This window comes from Camelina sativa, chromosome 16 (assembly GCF_000633955.1).
Source record: "Camelina sativa cultivar DH55 chromosome 16, Cs, whole genome shotgun sequence".
Taxonomy (NCBI): domain Eukaryota; kingdom Viridiplantae; phylum Streptophyta; class Magnoliopsida; order Brassicales; family Brassicaceae; genus Camelina; species Camelina sativa.
The window spans coordinates 27337705-27355460 of record NC_025700.1 but is presented as its reverse complement, the minus strand read 5'-3'; the positions used below and the strand labels follow the sequence as shown (position 1 = coordinate 27355460).

Here is a 17756-nt window from a genome sequence, read left to right as displayed (position 1 = left end):
AAAAGTGTATAACGAAGCCAGGATCAAGCCTAGGAGGGAGTGAGAGTAGCTGTGTTTCTAGATGCGTTGATCGTTACATTGAAGCTACCGGAATCATAAGTCGATCTCTTTTCTCCAAACAACACTGATGATCAAAAATTACTATCTCTTCTTTTCTTATGATTTTATTTATATAAAAAAAAAATGTTTTATTCAAGATTAGAAGAAGACAGCAAAATTTACATTGGTTTAATAGTTGAGAGAGATTTGCAACTATCAACTTGTTTTTTATTCGAGAATGGTTTCTGTGTTGTTGTTGTTAAGTGGTTAATTAAAAAACATGTTTCAGTGACTTGGGGTCATGTTGTGTCTCTGCTCTGTGTATGCTTAGTAGTAGTAGTAGCATCGGAATCTATAAACTCTTTTTGGAATGTTGTTGGGTTGCTGTATACTTAAGTTTGATGTTATTGTCCAATTTTGCTTAGAGGTCATAAGCTCAAGTTTAGAATCCAGATATAAAATCTGTGTTAATCTTTCTTTGGCATTTGGGTTTTGTGGCAATAACCTTAGTGAAAACGTCTCTATGAATATAGTATGATCCTTTGTGTCTGCAAACATTCTGCAACAATGTACAAAATCATAACCTCAGTAGACATTGATGCTGTTCCTGTTTTAGACTTTGTTGTTTTGGCACACATGTATGGGTTTTTGATTAGCATTCATCCCAATCACTATCTTTTAATATCGCTCTTTGGACTTCTTGAACATGATCTCAAGCTTAGCTGTGTGGTTTATCTATCACTCTGTGGACTGTCTTTTTCAATAATGGTTATGACGATGAGAGAGAAAGAGAGAGAGAGAGAGAGAGAGAGAGAGAGAACATATATGAGCTTTTACTGGGTATATGTAGGTCTCGCATCGACTGTTTACAGCTTAAAAACCTAACAACAACAAATTCGTTAAAGAACGGTGTCGAATAGATAGGTAATAGGTTTATGTAGCGAGATTGACTGAGATGGAGTCACAACATGAAAGATAGATAACCAAGTTTTTTTTTTTTTTTTTTGATTACTAGTCTCTCCCAAATTTCATTATACAGTATCTTTGCAACATCATGATGCTAGTGGGTTGATTTACATCACAACTGATTCAATAAAATTGCGAGGAAGAAGGAAACCAATGAAAACTTCATTACCACAATTCAAGTCAAGACTGTATTATTACATTTTAGCTTCGATAATATTCGCGTTCTGGAATAGTAAATTTGAGTAAGGTTTTTAGCCTTAATTAAACCTTCATTCTTTGAGGGTAAGAAGCTAATTATAGTCACTGCCAGAGATAGCATTTTGGATTATTGAGTCTTAATTTTAAGGAAAAATTACTAAAAACTATGTGGTAACAAATCATCATCCAAAAATAGCAACATTTGAGATCCATCTCTTCTCTACTATAAAAACCTTCAACAAGTGTTTCTTCATAATCCAACAGAGCCAACTCCAAATACTATTAGATAGGCAAATAAATAAATTGAGCTCCTAATTGGGGTTTCTTTAATAAATTATTTATTTATTTAATATATTTGGAAAACAACAAAATTATACTTAAAAAATAATATGGGGATGTCTAAAAGTGTCAAGGTTATTCTATCTCTCGCCCTTGTAGTGTTCTTAGCTCTTGCAGCAACCACGACCGAGGCAAAATACATAGACTATGGCGACATGAATCGTGGAGATCATGCTAGAAACTGTGACAAAGCGCGCCCTGAATCCTGCAAGAAGGTAGAAGCTAATCCATATAAGAGAGGATGCGAATTGGCCACACGTTGCCGTCGCATTCCAGGTGCTGCAAAAAACTGAATCAACCAACCAATCCAAGAGCATACAATATACTAGTTTCCTATCAATTAAGAATATGTTGACAGGCTTCTGATTTGGAGTACCACTCTTGGCTATCTGTAAAACACATATTACATCCTCATATTCATTTGTTAATGAGATTCTTTTCTTACCTATTTTTGGCTTTGTGATAGATTGTAACCATATAATGTTATGTTCAATCATATATAAAAATATATTTCAGTTATAATTCGATATGTAAACAATCTTTCGAGCTATTTTCACTTTCTTATGTTCTTAATTCAGTTTGATATATGCTTTTTGACACAATAACAAGTCAAGAATTAAGGGAAAATATGGAACAGTACTTTTATTCATCCCTAGCTAGGATAGATTTCAACAAAGAAAAGCGAAAACTAAAACACAATCCATATATGTTTTAGGCTCATTGAGAAACATAGATTCTCATACAAATTAAATACGAGCTCTTAAGTAGAATATATTGAAAACTACTGGCATTGAAAATGGTTTAAACGGCTGCCTAGACGTTAGACATCATCCACACTGTTTTCTTTGACCGTTACATTACGCAAAATAATCAATCATGCAGACACTGTAGGTAGATTAGATAGTATATTAGACGATTAATTGTATTCAGCTTAGTCGACTTTTTCAAAACTATTTTATACATAATACATATATTACGTATGATGACATATTGTAAGTATAAGATTAAACTGTAAAAGCAACATAAAGTAATTAAGTGTATAATTAACTAGATCCTTTTAAAAAAGATGAAAAGGCTTGCCATCTTAAAAAAAAAAAAAACCGATTATGATTGCTCTTTTTATATACAGTATAAAAAAAACGATAACCTAAACGAAATTTACTTCTTATATTATATTAAACAACTAAATACTGCATTTTTGTGAAAGCTATTTCAACGAAGGAAGATTTACACTGCATTTTGTGAAAGCTATTCTCAACAAAAGAGGATTTAAATATACTTCAAAAGATAAATTTTTCTATAGACATATCTGTCAATTTATATAATCCTTAAAATAAAAAGTAAAATAAAAAACTCCCTATTGTTTCATATATAGAGGTAAATGTTTTTGTATATTTTTATTTTTAATTCTAGAAAACTATTTTTGGTTTTTCAGTTTTTAAATAGCCGGTATTAACTAACGTCAAGATAAATATTATATGGAACACATTCATTTACTAAAATCTTTGTGGTTACTAATCATCATCTAAATATAACCAACTTTGGAATCCATGTGTTTACTACTATACAATCCAAGTCCCACATCTAAAGTTTGAAAAAATTATCACTAATATATAAAGGGTTAGTGTCAATCCACTAATTGCCAATTGGTCTTTTAGTTGGAAGCCAAAGATAAACCCAAATTTAACATGGTATTATACTCAAAGTTAAAATTCTGGTGAACCTAGAAAAGTAGATATAAATATGCCTCTTGTTGACCCAAGTAATGTAGGCTCAATAAGAGGTTTATTATCGGTCCAAATAGAATCGGTTCGAGATGGAGTTATCATCTCGAAGAGGTGTGTTAATATCCCACATGTGGTTATATGGTCCTTGGTTTGAAGGGAAGATTGTTAGGATACAAACCAAAACCAAGTCTCACATCCGAAGTTTGAAAAAATTATCCCTAATAATACTATCATATATGATAACATTGCTGGTATTTTGGCACGGCTCTGTGTGCTCGTTCGTTCCGTATGTACTTTATTTTAAAATTTGATTGATATGTTAGAGCGGAAAGAGATGGCTTTGAGAGTCTCTTTTGCTTTCTTTTGAGCTTCAGAAGTCAGAACATATTGTATGCATCAAGCACCAACCTCTTTGCACCAAAGTTCCCACGAAAAGCTTTTTAGCATTACCTCATCTGTTACGAAACAAACAAAAAAGGTAAGTTGGTTCATAATTTCGAAAAAGATAGGAAAATCGGAGTTTACTTTTGTTAATTATATAGATTTAATTTTGTGAGGAAATAAAATAAAACAAAATATGGGGATGTATTTTCCTATATTAATAAGGCTCTCAATATGTTTAATTTCCATTTAGACTTATCCTTTCCTATTCTTTAGCATCCTCTTTCTCTATATAAACGTTTAATCTTTGATACATGTTCAATAAGAAATACAGCGCAATTTATTGGTTTAGCAGGATGTCTAAAAGTGACATGGTCATTGTATCTCTCGTTCTCGTAGTGTTCTTGGCTCTGGCAGCCACCAAGACTGAGGCAGCAGTAAAAAAATACATAGATTATGGTATTTTTACAAATGATATAACAAATTGTGACAAAGCGTAACTGCAAGACGAAGGAAGTAAAAAATCCTTACACGAGAGGATGCCAAAAGAGCCACCGTTGCCGCCCCGGCCCGAATAGCTCTCCAGATCCAAAGCTGTGAATCAACCAACGCAAGAGCATATATATATATATAATATAAAAAATCAAGTTTGGTTTCCCTAATCAAAAAGAATGTTTTGACAGGCTTCTGTTTGGTTATTGGTTATCTATCTTTATATATATACAGATGACATCCTCATATTACGCTTGTTAACTGCAATTATTTGCACTCTACAGTAAAACCTCTATAAATTAATAATGTTAGGACCATGATATTTTATTAATTTATAGTGATATTAATTTATCTATAAATTAATATTTATTATTTTATAGTTTAAATGAATAATTATTAATTTATAGATATATACTTTAATTGTTTAAATGTTTAAAATTATGAATTGAAACAGTTTTAGCAAAATAAATTAGACTTTAAGATGTTATCAGTTTAGAATTGAATTTGTAATGTTTAGAAAACATTATTGACAGTAAATTATAATTACTCTATAAAACTATCAAAATAAAAATGGTACATATAGAAATTGAAAATTTTTAAAAAACTTAGCTATTTTTATGACATTGTATAGAGTATTCTCTATTATTATAGTTTGAAAAGACAACATAACAATTATTTATAAATATAAGTTTTAGAATTTCAGAATTTTAAAGCATATATATATATATATATTTACATGATTATTAATTTACAATACTATTGGGACCATATTTTACATGGAGATTTGAAAAAAATTATTATCTTATATCTTATCAAATTTTGATATTTTTTATACTGGCCCGAGTTGGGACTAACAAAATTTATTAATTTATAGTGTTTATTAATTTATAGAGTAATAATTTATAGAGGTTTTACCGTATTTTCTTGGTTCTGTGATTAATTGTAACTCAGATGATGTTATAATTAATCACTTATATTACAATATCTAACAAATATATTTTCCGCTTACTTACGTTACATACATGCATCTGAGCGAGTTATATTTATTTATTCAGCTTAATTATTATTTAATCAGTTTGTTGTTATTCATTCTTAAGATGAAAAACTATTCTTTAATTCTGATGCACGCTGATCAAGGCTAGTAGCACGCATCCGATTAGATAGGTGTAGTGATATTCTCAATACCTTCTCGGTTGGAAGTGAATCAGAATCTGATGCATACTATCATATAACATTGCTGGTATCTGGGCACGGTACCGTGTGCTCGGTTCGTTCCGAATGTACTTGATTTTAAAATTTGATTGATATGTTAGAGCGGAAAGAGATGGCTTGGAGAGTCTCTTTTGCTTTCTTTTGAGCTTCAGAACATATTGTATGCATCAAGCACCAACCTCTTTGTACTAAAGTTCCCACGAAAAGCTTTTTAGTATTACCTTATCTGTTACGAAACAAACAAAAAAAGGTAAGTTAGTTCATAATTTCGACAAAGATAGGAACTAGTGTTAATTAGTATATATAAAACGAATTTATTAACATATAAACAAATTAACAAGTAACAAGCACATGTTTTAGTTACAATTGAGCATGTTTACACCTCTAATTTCAAGGAAGAAATATTGTATGCAGCAAATTTCTTCGAAGCACGTTAATTTAAGTTGCAATAGTTCTGTTAATTTATCATATAACTACTCTTGTAATTTATAAGAATGACAATGAGATCACAGGGACTAGTGACATTAAAACCTGTTAGAGTTGTGAACGTAAGGTAAGTAATTAAGACCGGGTAATACACATATTGAATTATTGCTATTCGTCACTAATAAATGTTATATATTTATATCATTTAGAATAGACATATATATTGTCGTTTGCATAACGATATTGTTGACTAGATTAGTATTCATTATAAACGTTAATACATGAAATTATAGATGTGCCAACATATAGTACCATGTGCATTGTTATATCAATTTTGGTTTTGGTATGCTATATAATGCAAACTATTTGTTGTAGAGATTGTAGAGAGTCCACATTGCATTGAAAAAACTGTAATGCTGTAACATAGATTTACATGACATGTTATGACTAGGGTTTGCCAAAATGTATAGAATACTTGGTTGGTTTGATTAGTTATATATGTCCAAAACCATATTGAATTTTGCTACCTAAAAAGAAAAATCCATATTAAATTTTAGTTTTTTTTTATGGCAAAAGTTCTGCATTTGAATATATGAAAATGGTTGATATATAGATGTGAATGCGGATACTAGTACGGAAAATATATAATTTGGGTTTGGATTATGTTCACTCGATCGATTTGATAAATTTTCATGATTTCTCATATTATATATCAGTATTTTGTGTTTCTGTTTTGCTATATGTGAAAATCAATCACAACATTAATCATATTCAATATTATTTTGTTTAAATTAAAATTGTGAAATAGCGTTTGAGTTGGGTAAGGATCCCTTGTAGCTACTCTTGTACACAAAATGGCTTGTTCTCATCATCTTTATTCTGAGAACCTTCGCATTAGCACAAAGATTCGTTTCAATCAAAATATTCCAAAAATTTGTCAAAATACATGTTCAATTGTTCATATGTTACTAATTTTTTATACGTGTTATGATATTAAAATAATAAAAAGTAGCCATTCAAGTAGATCCGGTATCTTATTCTTTTTTTTTTTAGAAGTTATATGTGTAACACCAATTACAAAATGTTTACCATTATTTACAAACTTCACTACTAATTTACCCTATTTATAATAAATCCAAAAACTTAGCTAAATCTGTACGTAGCACAGTTTTCTCATATACATTTTACCTCTTTTTATATTAAAGTTCCTGAAATGTAGTAATAAAAAATACTGGTTCTTAATCATGTGAAGAGTGATGACTTTTTCATAGCTTTAGAAGCAGTTAACTACCTCATATAATTCATGTAAATAAACTAATTAAAATTTCCCAAGTGATATTTGTAAGCTAAACCTTCACCGGCTGCATTACCAAAATAGTCAATAAACAATATGTAATCCAACTCGATGCATTACCAAAATAGTCAATAAACAATATGTAATCCAACTCGATGTAGCTATCGATCTCTTTAAGACACCCAACCAATATTCAACAATTTTGTTTTTATTTTCATATGTTTATTTAATCACCTCGACTTTTTTGGCATCGATCACATCCGCATATAACTGTTAGTTAGCACGACCGTTATTATGACATTATGTAGAATTATAAATCTGAAAATATATATATATATATATATATATATATATTTTTTTTTTTTTTTTTTGATGTCCTTTGCAAATATATGTTTTAAAATATTTTATTTGTGGAGCTTGCGGCTCAGTCAAATAAAAACAAAAATATAAAAACTAAGGGGGTGATTGACAAAACGACTTTAAAACATTTTTTAGGCTTTTAGCCAATCATATAATTTTGTGGAATGCAAAAATATTTATACCAAATAATTAGACACCAGGCTAAACGAATTTTGTATTGAACTGAAAACAGTTATTATTAATTTTTGCTAACATTATAAACGTTATAAAATTGCTTTTTACCTATGATAATTGATAGGACTTGTATTGTATCTTCTTGGACTTAATATCGTTGACGTACGATCGATCTTGACAAAGCTGGCAGTTCATTGCTTTTCGTATTTATAATAAGAAAAGATATGTGGGATCCAAAACTGGATATATTATATACGTAGGATTCGCTTTACTGTAACTATATCAACCAATAATTTAAAATAGTTATTCTATTATTACGTTTAGAATAATAGACTTTCTTTGAATGTAAAAGTATTTATCATGATTTTCAGATTTTCAAGAAATAAATTTCTGTAAATTATAATGTGAATGTAAAGAGATTTTTACCCTAAGAATAATAGACTTTCTTTGAATGTAAAAGTATTTATCATGATTTTCAGATTTTCAAGAAATAAATTTCTGTAAATTATAATGTGAATGTAAAGAGATTTTTGCGTTGAGAATAATAGAATTTCTTTGATTTTGGAAACCTAGTCTCAAGTCTCAAACTATCTTCCGACCTAGTCTTTTTTTGTTTTTTTTTTTTACTTTCGAGTTTTGACCATTAAAACAACAGGAAACGTCCCATGGTTGTTCACTGGTTTAACGACTCAGATTCGAACTTGTCAATCCAATTGGCCTTTGGAGCCCATGCATCCATAAAAAAAAATGGAATGTAACTTTGCTGGTTTTGTAGGTTGTTAGTTGTTGTGTGTTTTTGTAAAATTTTCGTATTTTCTGTAACTGTCTGTCAAACATTCGAGAATAGGGAATCAGGGATATAACAACTTAGCGTTCACAAAGAAAAAACTTATACGTAAACAATTAATTAAACGTTGATGTAACAAAGAAAGAACATTAAATTTTAAATTTTTAAAAATCACAAAAATACATAACAGTACACACAGCATGTTTTGTAGAAAACAAAAAATCATCATTATATATTAATAGGTTTCAAAGTTCTTGACTTTGAAGATTGAACTTTTCAAGCTATGCCTACTCTCCGGTCGGCTTCTTTCATCTTCGTCTCCGTGTGTTTATATAAAGACACGCATACGTGTTTTGATGATTGCAAAAATCAACTTTTTTATCTTTTTCATATTTTTTATTTTATTTTTAAAAAGCTATTTGCTTGGAATTGTTCTGTGAGCTTTAATGGCGGATGATCCAGTGAAAGAAAAAACATTAGAGGAAACTTCTACATGGGCCGTCGCTGTGGTTTGCTTCGTCCTGCTTCTGATTTCGATCGTAATTGAGAAACTTATTCATAAAATTGGATCCGTACGCCTCTTAACCTCTTCTCCTTGATTCTCTGTTTCTTGCTCTGTTTCTGTGTTTGTTTAGTTCTTCTTCGTCCTCCCAATTAGTCAAAATTTGATGACACAGAAATTAGATTAAAATGTAAATTATGTCTAAAGACTGCTAAAACCCAAAAGGGTTTATTACAAGTTTTTGTATTTGTGTCGGTTTCATAGTTTGCTCTGTTTCTGATTACTAAACCAAATCCATGCTCTGTTTTGACACTTCTTCCGACAGTGGTTTAAGAACAAGAACAAAAAAGCTTTATATGAAGCTCTTGAAAAAGTGAAAGCAGGTAAATTTTTATTATTAATTTTAAACTATATTGCAAAAAAAAGAAATAAAGATTCATTTAATCTTTCTTTATTTTTTGGTTAGTTAAACATTAATAAAATGTTTTTTTTTTTTTTTTGTAGAGCTTATGCTGATGGGATTCATATCACTACTGCTTACTATTGGACAAGGCTACATCTCAAATATTTGCATCCCTAAGAACATCGCAGCGTCCATGCACCCTTGTAGTCCATCCGAAGAGGCGAGAAAGTACGGTAAGAAAGATGTCCCAAAGGTGGAAGACGGAGAAAACGACGATGAAAACTCGCGTCGAAAGCTTCTCCAATTAGTCGATTCTTTCATTCCTCGAAGGAGTTTGGCTACTAAAGGTTATGATAAGTGTGCAGAGAAGGTAAAAAAACTCTTAATTCTTTGGTTATGTTTCTTTGTAAGAGCCACTAATGTAGACCGCTTTTTCGATTTTGACAATCGAGTTTGCTAAATTTTCTAGGGAAAAGTCGCTTTTGTATCGGCTTATGGCATGCATCAGCTTCATATATTCATCTTTGTTCTTGCGGTTTGTCATGTAATCTACTGCATTGTTACTTATGCTTTGGGCAAGACCAAGGTAAATTTTTTTTACATCAATCCTAACGTTTGAGATATTGTTTGGTTTCACTAAAAGATTGAATCTTTATCGTAGATGAGAAGGTGGAAGAGGTGGGAAGAGGAGACGAAGACAATCGAGTATCAGTATTCGCACGGTAAACTTATATAAACTTGGAATGACAAATCGATAAATTTGAAACTGAGTGTGAAGTTTGAACGAGGAATTTTTCGAATAATGTAGATCCCGAGAGGTTTAGGTTCGCGAGGGATACATCTTTCGGGCGTAGACATCTAAATTTCTGGAGCAGAACAACTATTACGCTGTGGATTGTATGTTTTTTCAGACAGTTCTTTAGATCTGTAACCAAAGTTGATTACTTAACACTGAGACATGGTTTCATCATGGTAAATATTAATCTTTTGATCTTAAAACGTTTCCATTGGATTTAAAAACTTACCTCTCAAGAAAAAAGATCATAATGCTTCTTCTTCTTTCATCTATTTCAGGCTCATTTGGCTCCTGGGAGTGATGCAAGATTCGATTTCCGAAAGTACATTCAGAGATCATTAGAGGAAGACTTCAAAACCATTGTCGAGATCAAGTATGGAAATAACAACGATTAATACAAACTCCATCAGTTCACTAACTAATTACGATTAATCTGATGTTGTAACTGCTTTATATCTTCAGTCCTGTGATCTGGTTCGTCGCCGTGCTATTCCTCTTGACCAACACAAACGGTACACTCATTTTCACAACCTCACTTCATCAATCTCTCTATAAATACCTTCAAGAATCCAAGACTAATATATTTATTTCCTCTGCTTTTCTCATGAACAGGATTGAATTCTTACCTCTGGTTACCATTCATTCCCTTCGTCGTAAGCAACAAACAAAAACCTTTAAAAGAAACCTATTTCTTTTGTTTCTGTTGTAACAAGAATGATTGTATGGACAAACTGCAGGTGATTCTTGTTGTTGGGACAAAACTTCAAGTGATAATAACAAAACTGGGACTTAGAATCCAAGAGAAAGGTGACGTAGTGAAAGGCACACCACTAGTTCAGCCTGGTGATCATTTCTTCTGGTTCGGTCGCCCACGTTTCATTCTCTTCCTCATTCACTTAGTTCTCTTCACGGTAAATACTTTCTGATTCTTCTCCTTACAACAACAACTCAAAAAAAGAATGTCTGAAAATAACCATACCTTATCATCGTCATTTGCAGAACGCGTTTCAACTAGCTTTCTTTGTCTGGAGTACGGTAAGCAAGCAGCTCTGCATAATCCGCGAACTTAACACGTAATATATCAATTCAATCATCATTTCATCCAAAAAACTATTTGCTTATCTATTCAGTATGAATTCAAACTCAAGAACTGTTTCCATGAAAGCAGTGTAGATGTCATCATCAGAATCTCAATCGGGTAAGTAAAAACATAAGCTTTTTAGAGAAACCATCCCTTGAAAAGGTATCAAAGTCCCAACCTTTTCTTGATCTTGCAGACTTATTGTCCAGATTCTTTGCAGCTACGTTACTCTTCCTCTTTACGCTCTAGTCACTCAGGTAAAAACACACATATACACATAAAGATTCTAACTTTCAGTTTCAATTTCAAAGATGACACACACACACACACACATAAAAATTGTAACTTTGCAATTTCTAAATCTTTGAATTTGATGAACTTTGGTGAAGATGGGTTCAAAGATGACACACACACATAAAGATCCTAACTTTCAATTTCAAAATCTGATCTTTTTTGAATTTGAGGAATCTTTGGTGAAGATGGGTTCAAAGATGACACAACACATAAAAATTGTAACTTTGCAATTTCAAAATCTGATTTTTATTTGATTCTTTCGGTGAAGATGGGTTCAAAGATGAAACCAACAGTGTTCAACGAGAGAGTAGCAACAGCATTAAAGAGTTGGCACCACACAGCAAAGAAACAGATGAAACATGGAAGGAGTTCAGAATCAACAACACCTTTCTCTAGCAGACCAACAACACCAACGCATGGTTCTTCTCCGATTCATCTCCTTCGCAACGTCCCTCACAAACGAAGCAGAAGCTTCGACGACGGCTTCGCGAACTCAATGTCTCCGAGGAGAAACTCCGATTTCGATTCGTGGGATCCTGAGTCTCAATCTCCACACCACGAAACTGCTGAGGCTTCGACGAATTCAGTTTCGAATCATCGTTCTAGGTTTGGAGAAGAAGATTCTGAGAAAAAGCTTGTTGCTTCATCTGTTGAACTACCTCCTGGACCTGGTCACATTCGAACTCAGCAGCATGAGATTAGTAATGTAAGCTTAAGGGATTTTTCGTTTAAGCGATGAAATTAAAATTGAATTATTATTATTATTATTAGTGATTGGTTAATTATGTTTTTATGTGAACAGTTCCTTGTACATCTTCATCATTATACAACTCTATACATATTGTTGTTGTTACAATTCTTTGAGAGTTTGTGAAGGATGTGATAGTGGATATATATAAAGCATGCAAGCTGTTTGATAAAATGCCTGAATGAGACTTGGTTTGTCCTCTGTCTTTGATTTGGGATCTTTTTGAGAGTATTGACAATGCGATTAGGATCTCTTGTTGTGAATGTACTCAAAATGTGGTTCTAGGAAAATTGCTAGACAGCTCTTTGACGGAATGTTGTTATGGACATGAGGTTTGGTTAATGGGGTAACTTTATGCCGGGAAAAGGGTGGAAAGCAAGATCATTGGTGCTTTGCATGCATTGTATCTCTGAATACCAGATACGTTGTTGTTGTATTCGGGTCAGACTATATGGAATGTAAGTGGTACAATTCTCATATTTTAAATGGAGAGCTGATGCCTAATCGTTCATCATAGTCATACACTTCTCTGAATTCAAGCGGAAGCCATTCAAAAACGCAATCGTTCATCATAGTCATATAATAATAGAAAGGAGACACCAGAAAGAAACGAAAACGCAAATATTTAAAACAAAAAAATGAAAACATCCGCATAAAGCCGTTCAAAGCTAGCATGAGTAGCCCATTTAATCAAACAACAACGGAAACAACATCGGCATAGAGCAAGGAACCAGACGAGTGGACACTAAGCACATGATCAAACCATTCAACCTTCCCCCAAATCTCATCTCCATCGAGTCTTTCGAGACTAATCTCAGCACACCAAATCCTATTAAAGTTCTTACCGGTCACACACTCTTCCCACAAAACCGCTATCTTCCCACCAAGATCCACCATTTTACAATACTCGCGGTCGCGTAAATCAGGCAACGTCCCTTCATCAACACTGTTCAACTCCTTCCATAATTTAACCTTAAAGTCAAACCATTTGAACAACCCCTTCTCCCAAATAAACAAGACCTTGTCTACCACGCAAGAGCTAGTGTCAAAGCAAGACCTATTGTCTATTGCACGATACAGATCCGTATCCACTCCTATACTGTACCATCTATCTTCTTCAAAATTGTAAACCACTGATGAATGCCCAAACATGTATAATTTTCCATCAAGGCCTAAGCTTTTGACTACACGTTCAGGTCCAAGATCATGATCTTCAAAGTATCGATACTCGATGCTTGGGTTCTTGATAGTGCCCCAAGTTTGAGTCTTTGGATCAAACACTTCCACCCAGTCCGACCAGATGCCGTCTTTACAGCCTCCTGCTACATATATCTTCCCATCAACTAAGCATACGGTGGACGAAGAGCTCCGGGCCACTCGCATTCCTGCAGCCTGACGCCACCTGTGACTCCTACAATCAAGGACAGCGACAGAAGAAGAATAGCGTGTCGATTTCCAGAATTTGTCTCTATAAGATTTAGCGCCGCTGATTTTGTAGATGTTAGAACCAACGGCTATGACACTCGACGATGCAGCAGGAAGCAAACTAATATTGGGAGACGGAACTTGGACAAGATCATAGCCACTTGACTTGTCGGCTACGTTTTTATTAGTTTCCCGGCAGAGAGTGAACCAATGTGTGATAGGGTCGGAAGGGAAGTTTATGCAAAGATAGACACTTCTCGGTACGGTTTAAGCGTGATCGGGTCTCGTAAAGCTCCGATGAAGCAAAAATGGATCGGAAAGTTTTGCAAACGAGGGAGAGTGTTGGATAGTACAATCTAGAGACGCGTGCAAAGCAGTTGAACAACAAGTCATTTGGAAGTGACATGATAGAGGTCTGTTCTTCTGACCGGAGACGGAGACGGCGGAGACGGCATTTTCTTCTTTCTTTTACGGAGTGGGTTCTCGTCCTTCAAGGCGGCTGAAGATCTGGCTTGGGACGACATCAGGGCAAAACTTAGTGAGAGTGAGATAAATTCACAGGAGAAGAATAAAATGAAGTTTTAGGGTTTCCCGTGATTCCAGAGTTATCGGACACGTGAGGTTTACGTTGTCAAAAAAACCAACCACTACTTAGGCCTTTAGGCCCAAACGTAGAGTGTTCATGATGGGCCCAACGGATTTAATTTTTAATTGAAGTGTATATGCAGGGCTGAAATAAAGAAAAGGTTTGGGGTTAATATGAAAAACTATCTACCAACCAGAGTATCACCGGAGTTACTTGTGTCGCTCTGAGAGAAAATGACAAAACCGGATCACCGGAAACACACGCTGTTCTAGACCGAACGTTCCCGTCAGAAAGTTCCTTCAGATTCCTTTAAATGCCGAATGGGTTGGATCTCTCCATCTACAGTCCTAAAACGGTAAAAATTTGTACTCTTATCGCTTGTGGTTTATGCACTGGAGATGTTCGATGAAATGCCTGAGTGAGAGTTACGGTTCCAAAGAGTTGGGGTGATGTTCTATAAGGCGTTTGGGTCTTGTGAATGCTTCCAGGGATTTGATAGAAGGGCTTATCAGGAATTGAGCTTTGAGGCTCCAGCAAACTCATGCGCTTGTTATGGTGTATGTGCCTATGCGGACCCATTGGGTTGTGTGTGACACAAGTTCCTCCAAAATGTAAATATTTTGAAGGATTTATACCAAAATATACTGAGAAGTTGTAAAGAAGAAATTGGACCGGTGGTTGTGTAAGGCGTACCCAACTAAACTGGAACCAGGATCTAATGGACGCAGTGCAATTTTCTGCAGGAGGAGAACTTCTTTTCAGTCGTCTTGCACAATCTGCACTAAGACTAGGTACAGCTTAAATAACACCAAAGAGCTTCTTTGTCATTTACAAATCTTCAACTCCATTGGTACTGTTATTTTCTGTAGCAGTATGATAATGTTTTAAAATTTGTAGCTTCATAAATTTCCGGTGTAATAAGTTCAAGAAAACCATTGCTGCTGGTATTGTGAGCCTTTCTCTATCTGTTCTACTGGGTTCTGCTGTGTTTGGTTTCATGAGATTCTGAGTGAAACATAATGGTAACACACTTATTATTCATTTCTTTGCTATAACGTAACAAGTACTAGATGTTAAGCACTAAATCGAATTCTAATTCAAATTTCAGCATCTATATATGTTTTAAGCATCAGAAGTAAATAATTCCACAACCGTGTTATAATATCCTAACCAGTTTGCTTAATTCTTGCAAATACCAACCATTAATCCTAAAAAGTTTTTCTTTTGCCATTGACACAGTCATTTCTTACAAAACACGAATATGTTTACACACGGTGTTACAATACGAAGAAGCCAATTGTAGCAAAGAGACAGGAAGATTTTAAGATACAAGAGACATACAACACACAAAGGATGATGATCACCTCAGTGGAACTTGAGGCTGGTCAAGACGTTGTTGTTGACGGGATCCGCCAAGTGATCAAGCAGGTTCTGGTAAGGCCCCACTCCGGTCACTAGTCCTTGGATAAAGTAACCGAGGATAGCTAGCATAGCTAGTCTACCGTTCTTGACCTCCTTAAGTTTCAACTCCTTCATTGACTTCTCATCTTTCCCAAACCCAAGAGGGTTAAAGAAAGGTCCACCGGGGTAAGATGGGTCACCTGAACCAGCCAAACCCTTCTCTAACCCCAAAAAGTACTGTTTCCCCATAGATCCTGGGTTGTACCAGTCCTGTAACCTCCGGTGCTCAGCAAAGCCCATCAAAGCCATCTCGAGAACAAAGAGTGTGTAATTGTCTGCCCAGTAGCTGTATGTCCCTGCAGGTGGAATCACACCGGTTTGGAACCAGGGAAGAGCAGTCTCTGCTGGAATCAGACCGGCCTTTCCTAGAATCTCAGGAGCAATAGCTCCAGCTGCACCCAACATGGCGAACCTTCCGTTGATGATCTCTCCGTATGCTAGCCATCTCGGCTCAATGAATCCTCCGGTACCCTCTGGGTCTGAAAGACCAAGTGGGTCGAATCCATAGTCACCAGGTAAGCTGCAAGAATCACAACATCCCCAGTTTTAAACATCGATCCTGAAGTTCTTAAACAAATCAAATACAACAGTTTCTTTAAGAATTACCTGCCATCCAAGTAAGTGAGACTTTGCGATGATGCAAACCACAATGGTCTGTTTGCTCCTTGCTGAAAAAACCAAGATTCACAAAAATCAGGATCAGATTGTTCAGTGCATTTGAGAAAGATAGAGAGACTGTCATGTACCTTGACAGGTGGAGTTGAAGCAGCCTTAACAAAAAAGGAGCTCTTCTTCTGTGAGGCAGAGGCAGCTGGTTTGGAGCCAAAGATCTGTCTAGCAGTCTGAACAGAGGAGGTAAGTGAAGAAGACACAAGTGCTTGTGCTGCCATTTTTTTTCTCTGTTCCTCAACGCTTCTCTTCTGTCACCAAGAGATGATGATGATGATGGTTCAGTTATGGTCTGAGGCAGAACTATTGTTAGGGTAGAAGAAACAAAGGTTTGAGAGTACTTGTGGCTTTGAAATAGCACAACTGGTTTTGCTTAGATTAGATTAGTATCTGCTTCACCAACTATATCTGTCCACGTGGCAATATAAGTTGGATAAGAGATTATGTTGTTGTGTTTTTTGCTTATCCGCCACACGAACACAAAAAATCTTTACATAGAATCCTATTGGATACAAAAAATATTGAGTTATTGGAAAAATTGGAATGGATATGTATTATACTGTTGTGATAAAAATATCAAATTAGGTAACGTAAGAAACTATTTGTTATGGAAATTGTAGAATTTGAAAGTCTTTTTACATAGAAACCGATTGGTTATATATATATATATATATTTTTTTTTAATAACTAAACTAAAATGAATATAAAAAGAAAGTCAATCATAACAAAAGAAAAAAAAAAGTTTGTGAAGGACAAAAATTCATTATAAAACAACTTCTTTAAAAATGTATTTAAAATGAATATTGGTGAGAATATAAATGGTTACGTGGATGAAAAGAAAATTCCAAAAACCAAATAATTATGTTATTTTATTTTTAGATAACCTAATTTTGGAAATCTTCAAACACCTAAATAATTAAGTTTAATCAAAGAGTTTAATTAGTGTTTAGTAGTGATTTATCGACATATGAAAAGATAATGATGTATATGATCATGTGTGTTCCACATGTGTTTTGTTTTGCGACACACCATTGTTCAGTTCATATTTAAAGTTGGAGAATTTAGCAAAGGTTTGAAAGGAATGTCTTCGAACGATTCGGATCACGCACTGTATATGTGTATCTCTCACTTATTCTGGTCAATTGTGCGTAGTTGATTTTTGGGTACAAGGTTGGAGTTTTTGATTCAGACTATGAAAGGTAAAGGGGCTTCAAAATTTGTTTATTCCGTCAAATATATTGGATACTCCTTTGATCACGCACCATATGTGTTCGGTGAAATGCCTGAACGAAATTTGAGGCTTCAAAGCTACGCTCTTTTTACCTCTTGGCACTTTGGCAAATCAGATAAAACAGAGAATGTTGCACATATTAAAGGGTAAACGCTCCAGTTGTTG

General features: G+C 34.1%; 4 protein-coding genes and 1 long non-coding RNA gene across 6 annotated transcripts; 3 read left to right on the top strand and 2 right to left on the bottom strand.

Annotated features, from left to right (window-relative positions):
• LOC109129604 (protein RALF-like 9) lies at positions 1468 to 2069 on the top strand. The gene has a single exon (XM_019238053.1). The coding sequence runs from the start codon at positions 1593 to 1595 to the stop codon at positions 1833 to 1835; it is 243 nt and encodes an 80-aa protein (XP_019093598.1). The 5' UTR covers positions 1468 to 1592; the 3' UTR covers positions 1836 to 2069.
• On the top strand, positions 8653 to 12415 carry LOC104752809 (MLO-like protein 6). 2 transcript variants are annotated; one of them, XM_010475061.2, is made up of 14 exons: positions 8653 to 8967; positions 9223 to 9280; positions 9402 to 9670; positions 9770 to 9886; positions 9962 to 10022; positions 10109 to 10272; positions 10375 to 10469; positions 10559 to 10608; positions 10709 to 10749; positions 10834 to 11007; positions 11096 to 11131; positions 11227 to 11294; positions 11374 to 11434; positions 11567 to 11809. In XM_010475061.2, the coding sequence occupies exons 1-14, from the start codon at positions 8842 to 8844 to the stop codon at positions 11723 to 11725; spliced, it is 1479 nt and encodes a 492-aa protein (XP_010473363.1). In that variant the 5' UTR covers positions 8653 to 8841; the 3' UTR covers positions 11726 to 11809. The 2 variants fall into 2 exon arrangements, with proteins under 2 accessions (XP_010473363.1, XP_010473362.1); XM_010475060.2 differs by having other exon boundaries at positions 8655 to 8967; positions 11740 to 12415.
• Positions 12910 to 14168, bottom strand: LOC104754114 (putative F-box/kelch-repeat protein At1g61540). The gene is given in 3 exon segments (XM_019237867.1): positions 12910 to 13894; positions 13896 to 14069; positions 14071 to 14168. Coding segments are annotated over 3 exon segments (1257 nt in total).
• On the top strand, positions 14397 to 15681 carry LOC104752807. Its single transcript, XR_762023.2, has 2 exons — positions 14397 to 15021; positions 15128 to 15681. It is a non-coding gene; the product is annotated as an uncharacterized LOC104752807 (long non-coding RNA).
• Positions 15433 to 16695, bottom strand: LOC104752808 (photosystem I chlorophyll a/b-binding protein 3-1, chloroplastic-like). The gene is made up of 3 exons (XM_010475059.2): positions 16438 to 16695; positions 16298 to 16359; positions 15433 to 16211 (listed from the first exon to the last, which is right to left on the bottom strand). The coding sequence occupies exons 1-3, from the start codon at positions 16579 to 16581 to the stop codon at positions 15596 to 15598; spliced, it is 822 nt and encodes a 273-aa protein (XP_010473361.1). The 5' UTR covers positions 16582 to 16695; the 3' UTR covers positions 15433 to 15595.